This window comes from Heloderma suspectum, chromosome 1, assembly GCF_057233095.1.
Source record: "Heloderma suspectum isolate Gila_16-S chromosome 1, 16-S_ref, whole genome shotgun sequence".
Lineage (NCBI taxonomy): Eukaryota > Metazoa > Chordata > Lepidosauria > Squamata > Helodermatidae > Heloderma > Heloderma suspectum.
The window spans coordinates 320,147,571-320,161,283 of NC_139458.1; the positions used below are offsets into that span (position 1 = coordinate 320,147,571).

Genomic DNA, 13,713 nt, shown 5'->3' on the forward strand with positions numbered 1-13,713 from the left:
ATCCCTTTTAAAAGCCATTTGAGCTAGTGGCTATCTTGTGGCAGAGAATTACATAAATTTATTGTGCATGGTGTATTTGACTTCTCAAAATTGCTTTCCCACTCATTGTGCATGTGCGGGACGGCAGAGTGATTTTGAACAGGAAATGGCAGGAAGGAAAAGGGTTAACCTGCCATGACCACAGCTGGAAGCAATGTCCTAGGCACTGTCGCTAAGGAGAAGATGCTAGAGAGTTTGGGAAGCATGCTGTGATGTGCTGTGTAGCTCAGTCCACAGAAAAGCCAGACATGGGCCCCATTACTGAATAAATCTCAGGGACTGATACTAAATCAGGACCCAGTACCTGGGCCCCTTTGTGTGGGCCACCAGAGCATATAACATCTGAGCCCCTCAAGGAACTGTCACACCCTCTACTCAAAGTTGTGCTGTCCCCCACACTTGCTCACCAAGGATGACAATAGACCATCCTTCCCCAAGCTCATTTCCTCCAGATGTGTTGGACTGCAACTCCCATCATCCCCAGCCACCATGGACATAGGTGTCAGGATTGATTCTGAGCACAGGGCACAGTTAGCAGCTCAGATTCAGAAGAGGAACAGCCAGAACTGGGGGATGCATTTTCCCAAGCCAGTTGAGATATGGGTAGGTGTGCTTCTCAGGTTACTAACTCCCAGGTGGCCCCCCTTGCCCCCCTCTGTGAGAAGCCAGGAGGAGGAGGAGGAGAGTGGGGGCTGTGATATAAGAGTGCTGTACTACAGCGCAGAGCTAAGAGGGAAACGTCAGGGGCAGAGCTCAGACAGTCAACCCGGTTAGCAATGCGTGAGAGGCAACGTAGGGAAGCATCACTGGAAGGCTGGGACATCCCTCCCTAAGTTGGTCTAGCCAGCAAGCCTCACTTCAAACTGTAGGCAACTCAGGTGTTCCCATTTGAACCCCCTGGAGGCATTCCTTTGTAGCCTGAGAGTCTTGGAGGATTTGCATCTGTAATGAACCTGTTGATGATGAATGAAAGGCCTGAGACTGAAGCCTCTCCATTTGTGTGTGAGTGTGCATCAGGAAAGAGGGGGCCCAAGAGAAAGGAGACATAGGTCATACTGGCTGGCAGCAGCGTCATTGAAGAAGGCTCTCCTGGGCATGGGCCCTGGATCTTTTTTGAGCTGTGCCCTGGATCTTTTGAACTGTCCTAATTGCCATTTTTTAAACATTTTCCCATTGATTTGCATTGGAAAACAAAAACGGCCATTACCTTTTTAGTTTGCATGACAAATACATGAAATCTGGAGGCTTAGTAGCCCCCATGGAACTGATTGAATCTGCCAAATTTCAGGCAGTTAGGTCCAGTGGCCTTTGTGTTAGTCACAGGTAAAAATTGCTATTTTCAAGAAAATCTTTCAAAGCAAAGAGCTATATATTTTTTGTGCTTCTACATACATGCATGGAATTTGGGGACCTGCCATCGCCCATAGAGATGACTGAGCTGGCCAAATTTCAGACAGTTAGGCATAGTGGCTTTTGTGCTAGCCGCAGGTAAAATTTGCTTTTCCCAAGAAAATGTGTCAAAGCAAAGAGCTATAATTTCTTTGTTCTTATTATTGATTGACTGATTTGATTTATATCCCGCCTTTTTTTCTTTGGTAAGGAACCCAAGGCGGCGTACATAATCCTCCTCCTCTCCATTTTATCCTCACAACAACCCTGTGAGGTCGGTTGGGCTGAGAGTCTGTGACTGGCCCAAAGTCACCCAGTGAGCTTCCATGGCTGAATGGGGATTAGAACCTGGATCTCCTGGCTCCCAGTCTCACCACTATACCACACTAGCTCTCTTCCACATAAGTGTATGGAATTTGGGAACCTGGCAACCCCCGTGGAGCTGATGGAATATGCCCAATTTCAGGCAGTTATGTCCAGTGACTTTTGTGCTAGTCACAGTGTGCCAAAGCAAAAGGCTATTTTTTGTGTGTGCTTCCACATATGTGCATGGAATTTGGGGACCTAGAAGCCCCTATAGAGATAACTGAGCCTGCCAAAGTTCAGACAGTTAGGTCCAGTGGCTTTTGTGCTAGCCACAGATAAAATTTGCTTTTTCCAACAAAATCTGTCAAAGCAAAGAGCTATAATTTTTTTGTGCTTCCACATAAATTCATGGAATTTGTGCACCTAGCAGTAGGGATGTACGAAAGGCACTTACCTGGTCCCGCAGCTTGCTTCGTGGTGGGGGGGAGGCGCTTCGGTTCTCCCCCTGAAGTTCAGGCCAGGGGGGAAAGCGCCCCGCCTCGCCCGGCCAAAATTCAGGCCGGGGAGAAACGCCCCGTCTCCCTGGCCGCGAAATACAAAAGTGAAAAAAAACAAAAAAAACACCTGTGATAGGCTACGTAACGATTTACGTAGCCTATCACAGCTAGATTCCAAAAGTCAGCCGTGATAGGCTACGTAAATCGTTACGTAGCCTATCACGGGTGACTTTGGAAAAAAAAAAGCGCGTACGCAAATGGCGGCGCCCATTGGCGCCGCCATTTGCGTTCCTTATTTGGTCCCGGTAGTCTACGTAAAGATTTACGTAGACTACGGCGAAAATAAGGGCAACGCTATTTGCGTTCCTTATTTGGTCCCGGTAGTCTACGTAAATCTTTACGTAGACTACTGGGACCAAGTAAGGAACGCAAATGGCGGCGCCCATGGGCGCCGCCATTTGCGTACGCGCTTTTTTTTTTCAAAGTCACCCGTGATAGGCTACGTAATGATTTACGTAACGATCTATGTAGCCTATCTATCTAACTATCTATGTAGCCTACGTAACGATTTATGTAACGATCTATGTAGCCTATCACGGATGACTTTGGGAATCTAGCTGTGATAGGCTACGTAAATCGTTACGTAGCCTATCATGGGTGTTTTGTTTTTTTTTACTTTATTTTGTAATGGCGGCGGCAGCCGGTCAGAAGACCGGCCGCCGCCCCCGCCCCCGACGAACCGCCGCCGAACTCCCGCCGGGACCCACCGCCGAGAGGGACATTCGAGGGAGGTAAGTCCCATCCCGGGGGGGGGGGGGCGGAGAATTTCACCAACAATTTCGGGGGGCCGAATGTGTTGGCATTCGGCCTCCCCGAGATTCGTGGAGAAATTCTCTGACATCCCTACCTAGCAGGCCCTATGGAGCTGACTGAACCTGCCAGATTTCACACAGTTAGGTCCAGTGGCTTTTGCGCTTGCCATGTGTAAATTTTCCTTTTCTCAAAGTCTAAAACAAAAAGTAAAAACTGTCAAGTCACCCAGGGGATTAGAGATCCTAATCAGAAGGTGTTTAAGGTGACCATTCAGTACAGCAAAGGATCCAATCAGTCTCCACAAACTTCTTTCTTCCCCTCCACTTTAATTTCTCCTAAATAGCTGTAGGACTCAAATAATCCCATAGGAAGGGTTAGGACTATGTGGTGTCATGATTAAGAAACTGCTAGGGCTTTTAAATAGGTTCTACAGTTATAAAAAAGCTAGAAAAAACCCTCAGCCACCTCACCTCATAAAGTTCATTTAAGTACGTGCAATCCTTACAAACCCTCCACAGCCTCCTAAATTCCTCTGAAGTACCACCTCTCTGAAAGGAGCCACTTGGCTTAGGGAATTACCCCATGTACATTTCCAATCACCATTCTTCTTCTTTTTTATTTATTTATTTATTTAGATTATTTATTTATTTATTTTATTAAATTTATTAATCGCCCATCTGGCTGGTCACCCAGCCACTCTGGGCGATGTACAACATACAATAAAACAATAAAATTCTACAATAAAAACATTTTCTAAAATACCCTAACCCACCCCAAATGCCTGCCTGAACAACCACGTTTTTAATGCACGACGGAAGCTCATTAAAGAGGGGGCATGACGGAGTTCCCTAGGGAGGGAGTTCCACAATTTTCTTCTCCCCTCCCCGCCCCTCCCCTCCCCTCCCCTCCCCTCCCCTCCCCTCCCCTATCCTGTTCTTTCTTTCTTTCTTTCTTTCTTTCTTTCTTTCTTTCTTTCTTTCTCTTCTTTATTCCACCCAGAGCATATCTTGGGGAATTCTTAAAGAGAATTCTCTTCAGTGGGCAAGAAAAGTTCTGAGCTGTATTTGACTTTATACAAACAGACAAGAGGGTTGGGTTTTCTCCTTCTCACTCAAGTCTTTGAGAAGAGTGGGTTCACATGGCTGCGGAGAAATAAAACTGGGGCTGTTTTGTTTGTCAGTTGCCATTATCCAGCAATAGGAAGGGCCGTAGCTCAGTTGCAGAGCACATGCTTGGTATGCAGAAGTCCCAGGTTCAATCCCCAGCGTCTCCAGGTAGGGCTAGGGAAGAATCTGGCCTGAAACCCTGGAGAGCCGCTGCTGCAGTCAGTGTCAAGAATTCTGTGCTAGATGGACCCAGGATCTGACTCAGTACAAGGCAGCTTCCTATGTTCCTCTGAACAGAAAGCTTTAATAAAAATAGGAGTTTGGGGTTTATTTTTTAAGTGGAGGGGAGATAAATATTGCTAATTTATGCAATCCTATGTATGCCTACTGAGAAGTCCCATTTTGTTTAATGAGGCTTACCCTCAGGAAAGTGTGCATAGGATTGCAGCATAAGTTACTTTTGCAGGGAGGTTTGCACCTTGATGTTCTACATGTTTACTCTAGGGATGTTAGAGAATTCCGCCACAGATCCCAGGGAGGCTGAATTCCAGTGAATTCGGCCCCCTGGAATCCATGGCAGAACGGAGCAACCCGCCCCACCACCCCGCGAAAGCCCCGTGAAATGGAGCCTACCTGGCTGCAGCTCCAGCGGTGGCGGCTCTGGCGGCGGCGGCTCCGGCCATTTGCGTACCTGGCTCCGGCAGCAGCTATGCCAGCTGCCATTTGTGTACCTGGCAAGCCGTGATAGGCTACGGAAGTATCTACGTAGCCTATCACGGCTCATGGCAGGGATGCAAATGGCGTAGCCACCGCCATTTGCGCCCCTGTATTTTGCCGTGATAGGCTACGTAAATATATATGTAGCCTATCACAGCAATAGGAAGGAACGCAAATGGCGGCCACTGTAGCCGCTGCCATTTGCGTCCGTTTCTTTAGCCGTGATAGGCTATGTATATATTTACATAGCCTATCACAGCTAAAGACACAGACACAAATGGCGGCGGCTACGGTGGCCGCCATTTGCGTCCCTTTGCAGCCCAGCAGCTGGATGTCCGGCTGCGGGCGGCCCCGGCCAGTGGCTCTGCGGAGTTGCTGTGGAGCAGAACAGGCCGGGGAGGATTCTGGGGGGGAGGGACAGAGCGCCTCCCCCCCACCGTGGATTGCCCGGTGCGGAGCCAGGTAAGATTTTCGTACATCCCTAGTTTACTCCAAAATAAGTCCTGAATTGTGAGCATGGTACTGCAGGCTTAATACAGTGCCTAGCCAATTCTGTCTAATGAATTGACTACCGTTTCAGCTCAGTCCTATGCATGTTTTGTCATTTGTGGGTTTGGGTTTTTTTTGTTTTGTTTTGCATGAACTCTAGCTTCATTGGTGAGGGAAAGGCACTTAGTACATGCTCAGAGTTTCTCCATAACTTAGCCCTTGTTTTGAAAACAGATTCATTTGCTGAATCCTGGTGAAGTCTTGGCACAAATGAAGTTATGGGGAGGAAGATACAATGAGAGCTTGTGCATAACAAGGAGGAGGTAGAGAGGAGTTGCACAAAACAAGACATCTGTTTTTATGAAGAGTTGCTGGAGGATGGTAGGATGAGGAGGGATGGTTGCATGGAGGGGAATAGAATTGGTAGGGGGAGAATGTAAGTGCCCAGTGGTGAAAGAAAAACATTCTGCACATGCTCAGAGGCACTCTCTATTTAAGAACATAAGAAGAGTCGTGCTGCATCAGACCAAGGTCTATCCAGTCCAGTATTCTGTTCACACAGTGGCCAAACAGATGCCCATTGGAAACCCACAAGCAGGACATGAGTGCAGTAGCACCTTCCCACCCATGTTCCCCTGCTGCTAACATTGGTGAAATGTAAATAAATTATACTAATTTTAAATTAGAATGCATGTCTATTCTTCAGAAACTTCGCAGGTTTCTTGCCTGGGGGACACCTCTAATGACCTGTGCATTTTCTTACAAATTTACCCAAAAACTATTGAGGAAGGGGTGAATGGAAGGGAAAGCAAATCCCTCACTCCCCAAAACTGGAGAACTCCCCTTCCACATGAACTGCTGCTTCTGAAACTTTGCTGGTTTCTTACTTAGGGACAACTGTAGGCTTTCTGTAATTTTCAGAACAATGGTCCACAAGGAACATAGGGAGGTAAGTATGTCTTCTTTTGGAGACCTCAAAATGTCAAGGCCATCCTTGCACAAAAAGCCTTGTGGCTATCATTCTGAAATTTGGCAGACATGGTCTCCTCTGATGGGACAATGAATCCTGAATTTTTTATCCAATTCTTCCAAGGAATAAAAATTGTATTGGCAGTTCCCTTTAAAAGAAAATATAAACCCTGCACCTATTTTTCTGACATTAGGCAGGTGTAATCCCCTTCTAGGGGGCTACTATGCCTGAAATTATCCAGTTCTGACCAAAAGAAAAATGCTACAGGTTTTTTTTTTTTTTCTAATTTCCCATGGTAGTCAACAGGAAGCATAAAAACTCATTTTCCAAACCTTCACTCGGATTTAGTGCTGAGCTGAAGCGGTCCGACTACGAATTGGCCAAGGCAGAAGTGGGATGTTTTCCAAAATGCTGAATCGGGGCCTGAGATGAAGTGGGGTGGGGGGTCAGTGCACACTTCTTATATATGTATGTATGTAATCTATACACACATGCAAGCACACTCATGCACACACCACACACACACACACACACACACACACACATATATTAGACGTGCCCTTAGACTCGTATATTTGTGTGTGTGTGTTATGAGCAAATGCACAAATTTGTGTTATGGGCCTGTGCCCTGGATCTTTTAAGACCCTAGCAATGCTCCTGCTGGCTGGAGATTACAGATGTTTAGTCCAACACATCTGGTGGGTACCAAGTTGGCAAAGGCTGCAATAGACCCATGAGGAAAAAAGTCTCCAAGCCAGGATGCCACTTCTTTAAGAATTCCTTTTTTTAGAAAGGGGGGAAAGCTTGAGATAAACAGGAGGGCTGGCTCTAGAACTCGTTGGAACAAGCTGACCGCTACCTGGGAGCTGTCCCTGGTATTTCGACCCTGCTGCTGATCTTTGTGTTCTGATGGCCTCATGTAGGATGCTCCCTGCCTATTGTTTGGGCTGTCCTTATCTTCTGCCTCATGATAACCTTTCAAGTGAATTAGACCAAAACCTCCCTGCAGATTCCAACTATCTAAGACTGGACATAAGCAGACCCTCCCCTCTGGCCTTCTACTCCCTGTTTCAGCCTTCCAGGCCTGCAGTTTTGTTTTTTAAATATTGACATTATGGAACTGCCTGTCACATATTATTTAGCTCTTCGAGATTATACAAAAGGAACAGTAACACACACATATAAATATGAAATAGCTGTGTTTTCCTGTTGGCACCACTCTAGGTCATGAAAACATATGCTGCAATAAATTTGCTAGCCTTTATTATTAAGGGCCTGAATCAAAGCTCAGTGGAACTGGCAGGATTCTTTCCATTGACTTCCCCAACATTTAGATCAGGCTCAGTAAACCTCCCATTTTTGCTGCTAGCCTGGACTGCAGAAACAAGGCACCTGGTGGTATGTGGGGAGAACAAAAGATGGTTGTGAGCTATGTTGAGCTTAGTAGTTCACAAACTCTGCAATTTGTCAAACTTCATGTCACGTTCCTTCATCCTCCCGCTTTGCAGTCAACACACTCCAAGATACCAGGCTTCAAGCTCACTACTTTATTAGTTAGCGACCAGTTTCTTTACAAATGCAAATTCTAGGAAACTCTCAGGCTACAAAGGAAACAGCTACTCCACACAATTACGAATACCAATAGAGGAGCTGAAGTGGAAGTTATTGAAGTTGCCCACAGTTTGAACAAGAACTTCCTGGCCAGACTAGCTTAGGGGGAATACCCCTCCCTTACAGTTGCTCCCACCTATGTAGGCTATCACACATAGCCAACCTGGTGGAGCGTTTGAGCTCCACCTCTAACTATTTCCACTTCACTCTGTGACGGACCCTATCATCCCTCAAGTCACACCCCTCACTCTCCTCTCCCCCAAGACCTGGGTTCTCATGGAGGAGGAAAGGGGGGGGGCCTTCAGGGCTGAGCCATCTGTGTGCCAAGGTCTTGAGAAGAAGGCCTTGCCATATCTGAGGTCACTAGGGAGGGAGCCTCCCCCTGTTCTGGCTGTTCCCATTCTGAATCTGAGCTGCTAGCTATCTCCACAAGCTCAGATTCATTCCTGACACTTCAGAACCCTTGACAGTATTATGACCTTCTCCAGCCTCAAGCAGTTTCTTTTGCCTCTACAGTTAGGGACAGATAGCTTTTCTGAAAGCAAGAAAAAAAAGACACAAAATGTAGAATGTGCAAATATATCTCACAAATGACAACACTAACAAAAATTAAACCCTCTGTAATGTGACACATGAAAATAGACAATTCACACTACATTAAGGAAGGGGAATGTCTACGGGCTGTCACAGGTTCTTAGATACGTGTTAGATTTTATTTCCAAATACGCTCTTGATCCATATATCACATCAGGTAATTCTGTGTTTCTTTTTTTTAGAGCAGACACAGATTTAATCTTAAAAGCAGGAGACAGAACTACCTGCTGCTTGCTGTATAGCTTTCCCGTCTGCCTCTTCCTCCCTCCCCTTGCAAGTTCACTGGGTCTTATTTAAATAAGCTGGCCTGAAGCCAGAGGCTCATCATTTTAATGCAGTGTAAAATGGAATATGCACAATTATATGCAAGCCATATGTGAGTGGGACAGCTCAGCTGTGAATTTCAGGAGGCCAGGAGAGAGGGAGAGCGAACAGTCAGGGATTAGATGAGATGAGAGTGGAACAGAGTGCAAGTGTCATCCAAATGAACGGTGTAATGAGCATGCTGCTGACACTCCTCCTTTCACCTACTTCTCCGTTTGCTTTAACTCTAAACCAGAATATGTTGTAGATTAGAAGGAAAATGCTACATGCAAGCAGTATAGTTGCTAATGGATTGCGTTAATGTCTCCATTTAAACTTCAACTTCCTTAATTAACAGTGTAGATCAAAATAACCCATAACTTTTAATGCATCTTCTTAAATTAAATATTTTCAACATATTTGATTGCCCTCACTTAATGGCCACTTGGTTCAGATCTTTACTTAAAAGAATTAAGGGGAAATCCATTTAATAGCATTAATGTGTAAATCATGAATATGAAAACCATTTTAAGGGAATGACCTTGTTTCTTAAAAAGTGAAACTGGAAGCATATTATTGGTTGATCATTTTAAAGGTTAAAAATTTTTTTTTTAAGGATTGTATTGCATATGCAATACAATCCTTAAAGTGCAACAAAGTAAACTGAAACACTAAGTCTCCAATCCTATACACCCTTACTTGGGAGTAAGCTCCATTAAACTTAGTAGGACTTACTTTTGAGTGGGCATGCACAGGATTGCACTGTTCAACACTCAAAACAGCCAGCTAAAATGCTTCATTTGGGGGCTTGTTCTTTGTTGTTTTTAACTCTTACACCAGAATCTATTTGCATGATTTTTTAAAAAAATGGTGTAAAGAGCACTTAAAGTTCTAATATCTAAAAAGTGTACTGCATATTTAAGCAAACTTCTTAATATTGTTGTATTTTGGAATTCCCGTTTGTTTTAATGATCTGAGCTGTTATGCATTTAGCTTATTTTTTTCTTCCATTATTTATAAGTCCCTAAATAGGCCATTATATTTCCCTTCAGGCTAGAGATGAAGATGGACATGCTGAAAATTTTCCCCAGCAGCACTATGCTAAGGAAACTCCAAGACTTGCCTTCAAGAATAACTGCGAACTACTTGTAAGAATAACATACTTACAACAAGTCTAGATTGTTACTTTAGCACAGTGAAAACAGTTTTTGAAAAGCTTTTGTTCATGATTACATAACATTATGAAATATTACAGCTTAAAAATATAACCTGTACCAGTTGCAAATGCTAACTCTGATATACTCGAACAATTCTGAGCTCTCAATTTGCTTGCAAATCTTTTATAAGTTATTATAGAATCCAAATGGCCTTGTTATTGGATTTTAGCACAATCCTAAGTATGTTTACTCAGAAGTAAGTTCCGCTGAGTTAAATGGATCTTATTCCCCAGTAAGTCTGCTTAGTATTGCGGCCATAGTCATATAAAGTATGAAGTTATTCAATGAATCATGAGTAAAGCACATGCCAGAAAGAGAGAGGGAGGGAGAGAAATGATACCTACATGACAAAATCACTTTCCCTTCCCCAACTCTCCCTTTTTACATTTTAGTGGTTTCATTGTTTTTAGACAACATTAAAAACACACACACACAAAGTGGCACTGACATGCAGTACTCCCTTTAGAGTTCAAGTATTCCTTTAGTACATTGAGAAATACCCTGAGATACTTTCTCTTGTTCTCTTTGGCGGGGAATGAGCGAAAGCCAGCAAAGCACGGACAAGGAGTCTGGAATGTTTACAAGCCATAAGAGAGATTTTATCAGCTGTGAACAGATATCTGTTCCAAGGCAAGGATAATTTGCTGTTCATTTTAGCATTTGCAGCTAGGCAAAATTAACAGCAAATAGAAATGCCTATTATATTTCTATTCAACAAAGCTTTTGGATCTTAATGGCTTTGATTAGTATGTAAAGTGAGTGCTTTAAGCTCTAATATTTCCTCTCCTGTTGCGTAAAGCGAATAGAAAATGAATTGTCATTTATTTAAAGGGAGATTTAAGGTCCTAATGAGTATATGGTTACTACTCCCTTTATGTTTGTTTCTCCTCCATTGTATTTAAGTAAAATAGGAAATATTTCCATTTGTATCAGTGGCAATATCTGAGCAGATTAAGGAAATAATTGTATGTTAAGGAAATAGAAATCGTTTTGTTTTATAATAAGTAAAGACAGAGAGGTGGCAGGAAAGACAATTTCACTGAAATTGTCAGATGCAATTCTGTAAGGATAAGGAATCCACAATTTCCCCCTTAATCCACGAGATCTTGTGGTAAAGCCAGTTGTTTGAAAATGCAGTTCTAGATATTCTGGTCATAATGAGCTTTGTCTGGCACAGCACCAGAAGAATGGAGACAACAAGGAATAAAGTAATAATGCCCAGTAGTTATGTAATGTTTTTCCTAAGTGCCCAAACTACTTGACATACATTATTTGCAGTAATTCCTATAGCAACCGTGTAAGGAAAGCCAGTTTTATTATTCCTATATTACAGGTGGTGGACAAAACTGAAAAATGATGGGTTGTCTAGGTTCACCAATGAACATATGGCTGACTTTTACACCAAGGATATCCAGGTCGTAGTACATGTTCTTAAGCTGCAATTCTAAGCATACATACTAGGGTGTAAGACCCACTGGACACAGTAGGACTAGATCAAAGTAAACATGTTTAGGATTGCATATTACCCTCTTAAGAGTTATATCTAAGACTTCTGTATTTTCTCTAAGCCTGAAACTTGTCAGTGCTGGGCCTGTTGTGGCACAAAGGCCACAATAGGTGTCCCAGAATCTCAGGTTAGTCACAGTGCAAAGGAACCTGGTCACATCACCATTCTTCAGGAATGCCTTCATATTATGATTCTTTGTAGGCCAGTTCAGATTAATAGTATCACACTCATAGTATAGCTTCTGTATTCTCCCCCACCCCAGTTGATATATGTGGAAATATTTTATTAACATAGATACTCAATGTGGTGTGCTCACAGACAATCTCATGAATTTCAGTTATTTAGGAATCTAGTCTTAGCCATTCACACATATGGTCACATCAGTCAATAATCCAAACATGATGACATATAGCTGAAAATGTGAGCTGCCTCTATCGAAACACATTTGGTATGCACTAATGTTGGGTCATATGAAAGCAATATTGTTTTGTGGGTTTGATATGTGATGGTTGTTTTCACATAATGTTAATCACCACAGATATTCACTTGTCTGTGAGCAAATAATATGAATGACCCATGCCAGTGAAATGTTTTTATATATTCAAGGGAATTGTTTTAAGTATCATGCAATGAATACAGAATGTAATATCAGAAGTCATTTATGTTGATATGTATTGTCAAATTACTTCTAAACTGGGTAATTAGTTCATAGTTACTCCAGATTATTATTTTGTATAGTTTCACTGAATTAAAGTAATTATAAAGGATGGATCTGGGTGTCTAGACTTGCTCACATTTAAATCAGTGGAAAACTCCTGTTTGATTTCAGCGTGAGCCAAGTCATTTCCTAATTGATTAGAAAACAATACAAATTAGGCAGAAACGAGCATTCATTTTATTTTCATGTTAAAATAATGTTATCTAAGCCATGTCTGCGCCTGCAACCCTAATGTATCCTATATTGTCTTTGAAAGGAAGCATGTACTGCAAAGGGCTTCATGCACAAAGAAATGCAGGAAAAGTTCCTATAGGCAAGCATGACATAAAATCAGATTTTTAAAGTCATCAGTTAATTAATGTATATGAATTATTACCTGACTCTTGAAATATGATAAGCCAATGAGTCAGGCATCATGACAAGCAAAAATTATTAGAAAGAATAGCAGAATCAGTTAATCTAAAGAAATAATTAAATGTTTGTCATTTTCTTTTTTATTTTCCTTTATGAATGAAAAAGATTTGGAAGGACTGTGTCTTGTAGTCTGCGTGTGTGTGTGTGTGGAGAGAGAGAGAGATAATTATGTTTTCACTATTGCTCCTTCTATTAGCCTTTGGTGATGAGACAATGATGTTGCTCTGATCCAGCTCTAGTATGCTTTAAAAATGTATATCTGCATTACTAGTTGCACATTTAAATGCACATCTGATTGAAAGCATTGCAGTAGGGGTAGATGGCATCCGCACACAGATGCGGATTCCAATGTACATTTGGATTCGCATCCATATCTGTGGTTCCTGATCCAGCAATTGAGGTCTTCATGGGGATCTCTAGATTTTGATTAGAGCACTTATTGTCATTTACTATATATACAGGATATTGTACTGATATCGCAGATGTTTCCATTTCTGTTTATATTTTGCGTACTCCGAAGATATATTTAGTTAACATGCTGCTAAAGCTGGAGACGAAAGACTGTTTCTTCAAACTGCTTTCTTTATTAGCAATGTTCCTTTCAACTAGTGGGGAAAAACAAAACAAAGCAAGAATGCCTGTATTCCTGAGGAAAAGCTTAACCAGTTATTAATGGTAGGAGACAGATGGTGGCTCCTTTATAAAGCAGCAAAAAAGTTTAAGGCTTTAAATGAAGGATAAATTGAAACTTGTTTATTCTTATGAGACCCAGGAAATCCTTGGAGTTCTTTTAATGCAGTGCAGAGTAAGTTTTATAATAGCCTGTCAGAGGAAATTGGAAGCTTAGGCTCAAAAGTGCTTTCTTAGCTTTAGGGTTCAGATGCCATTTTCCAGTATGGATTGCTGCAGCCAGTACAGTCTCTTTAGTTTGGAAAATGCTTCTGCTCTGAGGGTGCTGCCAGGATGGATCGAGGGGATCAAGCACTGATGGAAGTTGTTTGCTAGCAAGCTCCCAGAAGAACA

At 42.6% G+C, this 13,713-nt stretch overlaps 1 protein-coding gene across 3 annotated transcripts in view; it reads left to right on the top strand.

Moving 5' to 3' along the window:
• Nucleotides 1-13,713, top strand: part of SOBP (sine oculis binding protein homolog) — a 226,740-nt gene that overhangs the window by 133,474 nt on the left and 79,553 nt on the right. For 2 of the 3 annotated variants that reach the window (XM_084831334.1, XM_084831325.1), the window contains exon 5: nt 9,887-9,982. The exons of the other annotated variant lie outside the window; for it this stretch is intronic. In XM_084831334.1, coding sequence (XP_084687460.1) covers nt 9,887-9,982 — 96 coding nt within the window. The remainder of the gene's footprint in view (nt 1-9,886; nt 9,983-13,713) is intronic. 3 annotated transcript variants of the gene reach the window in all.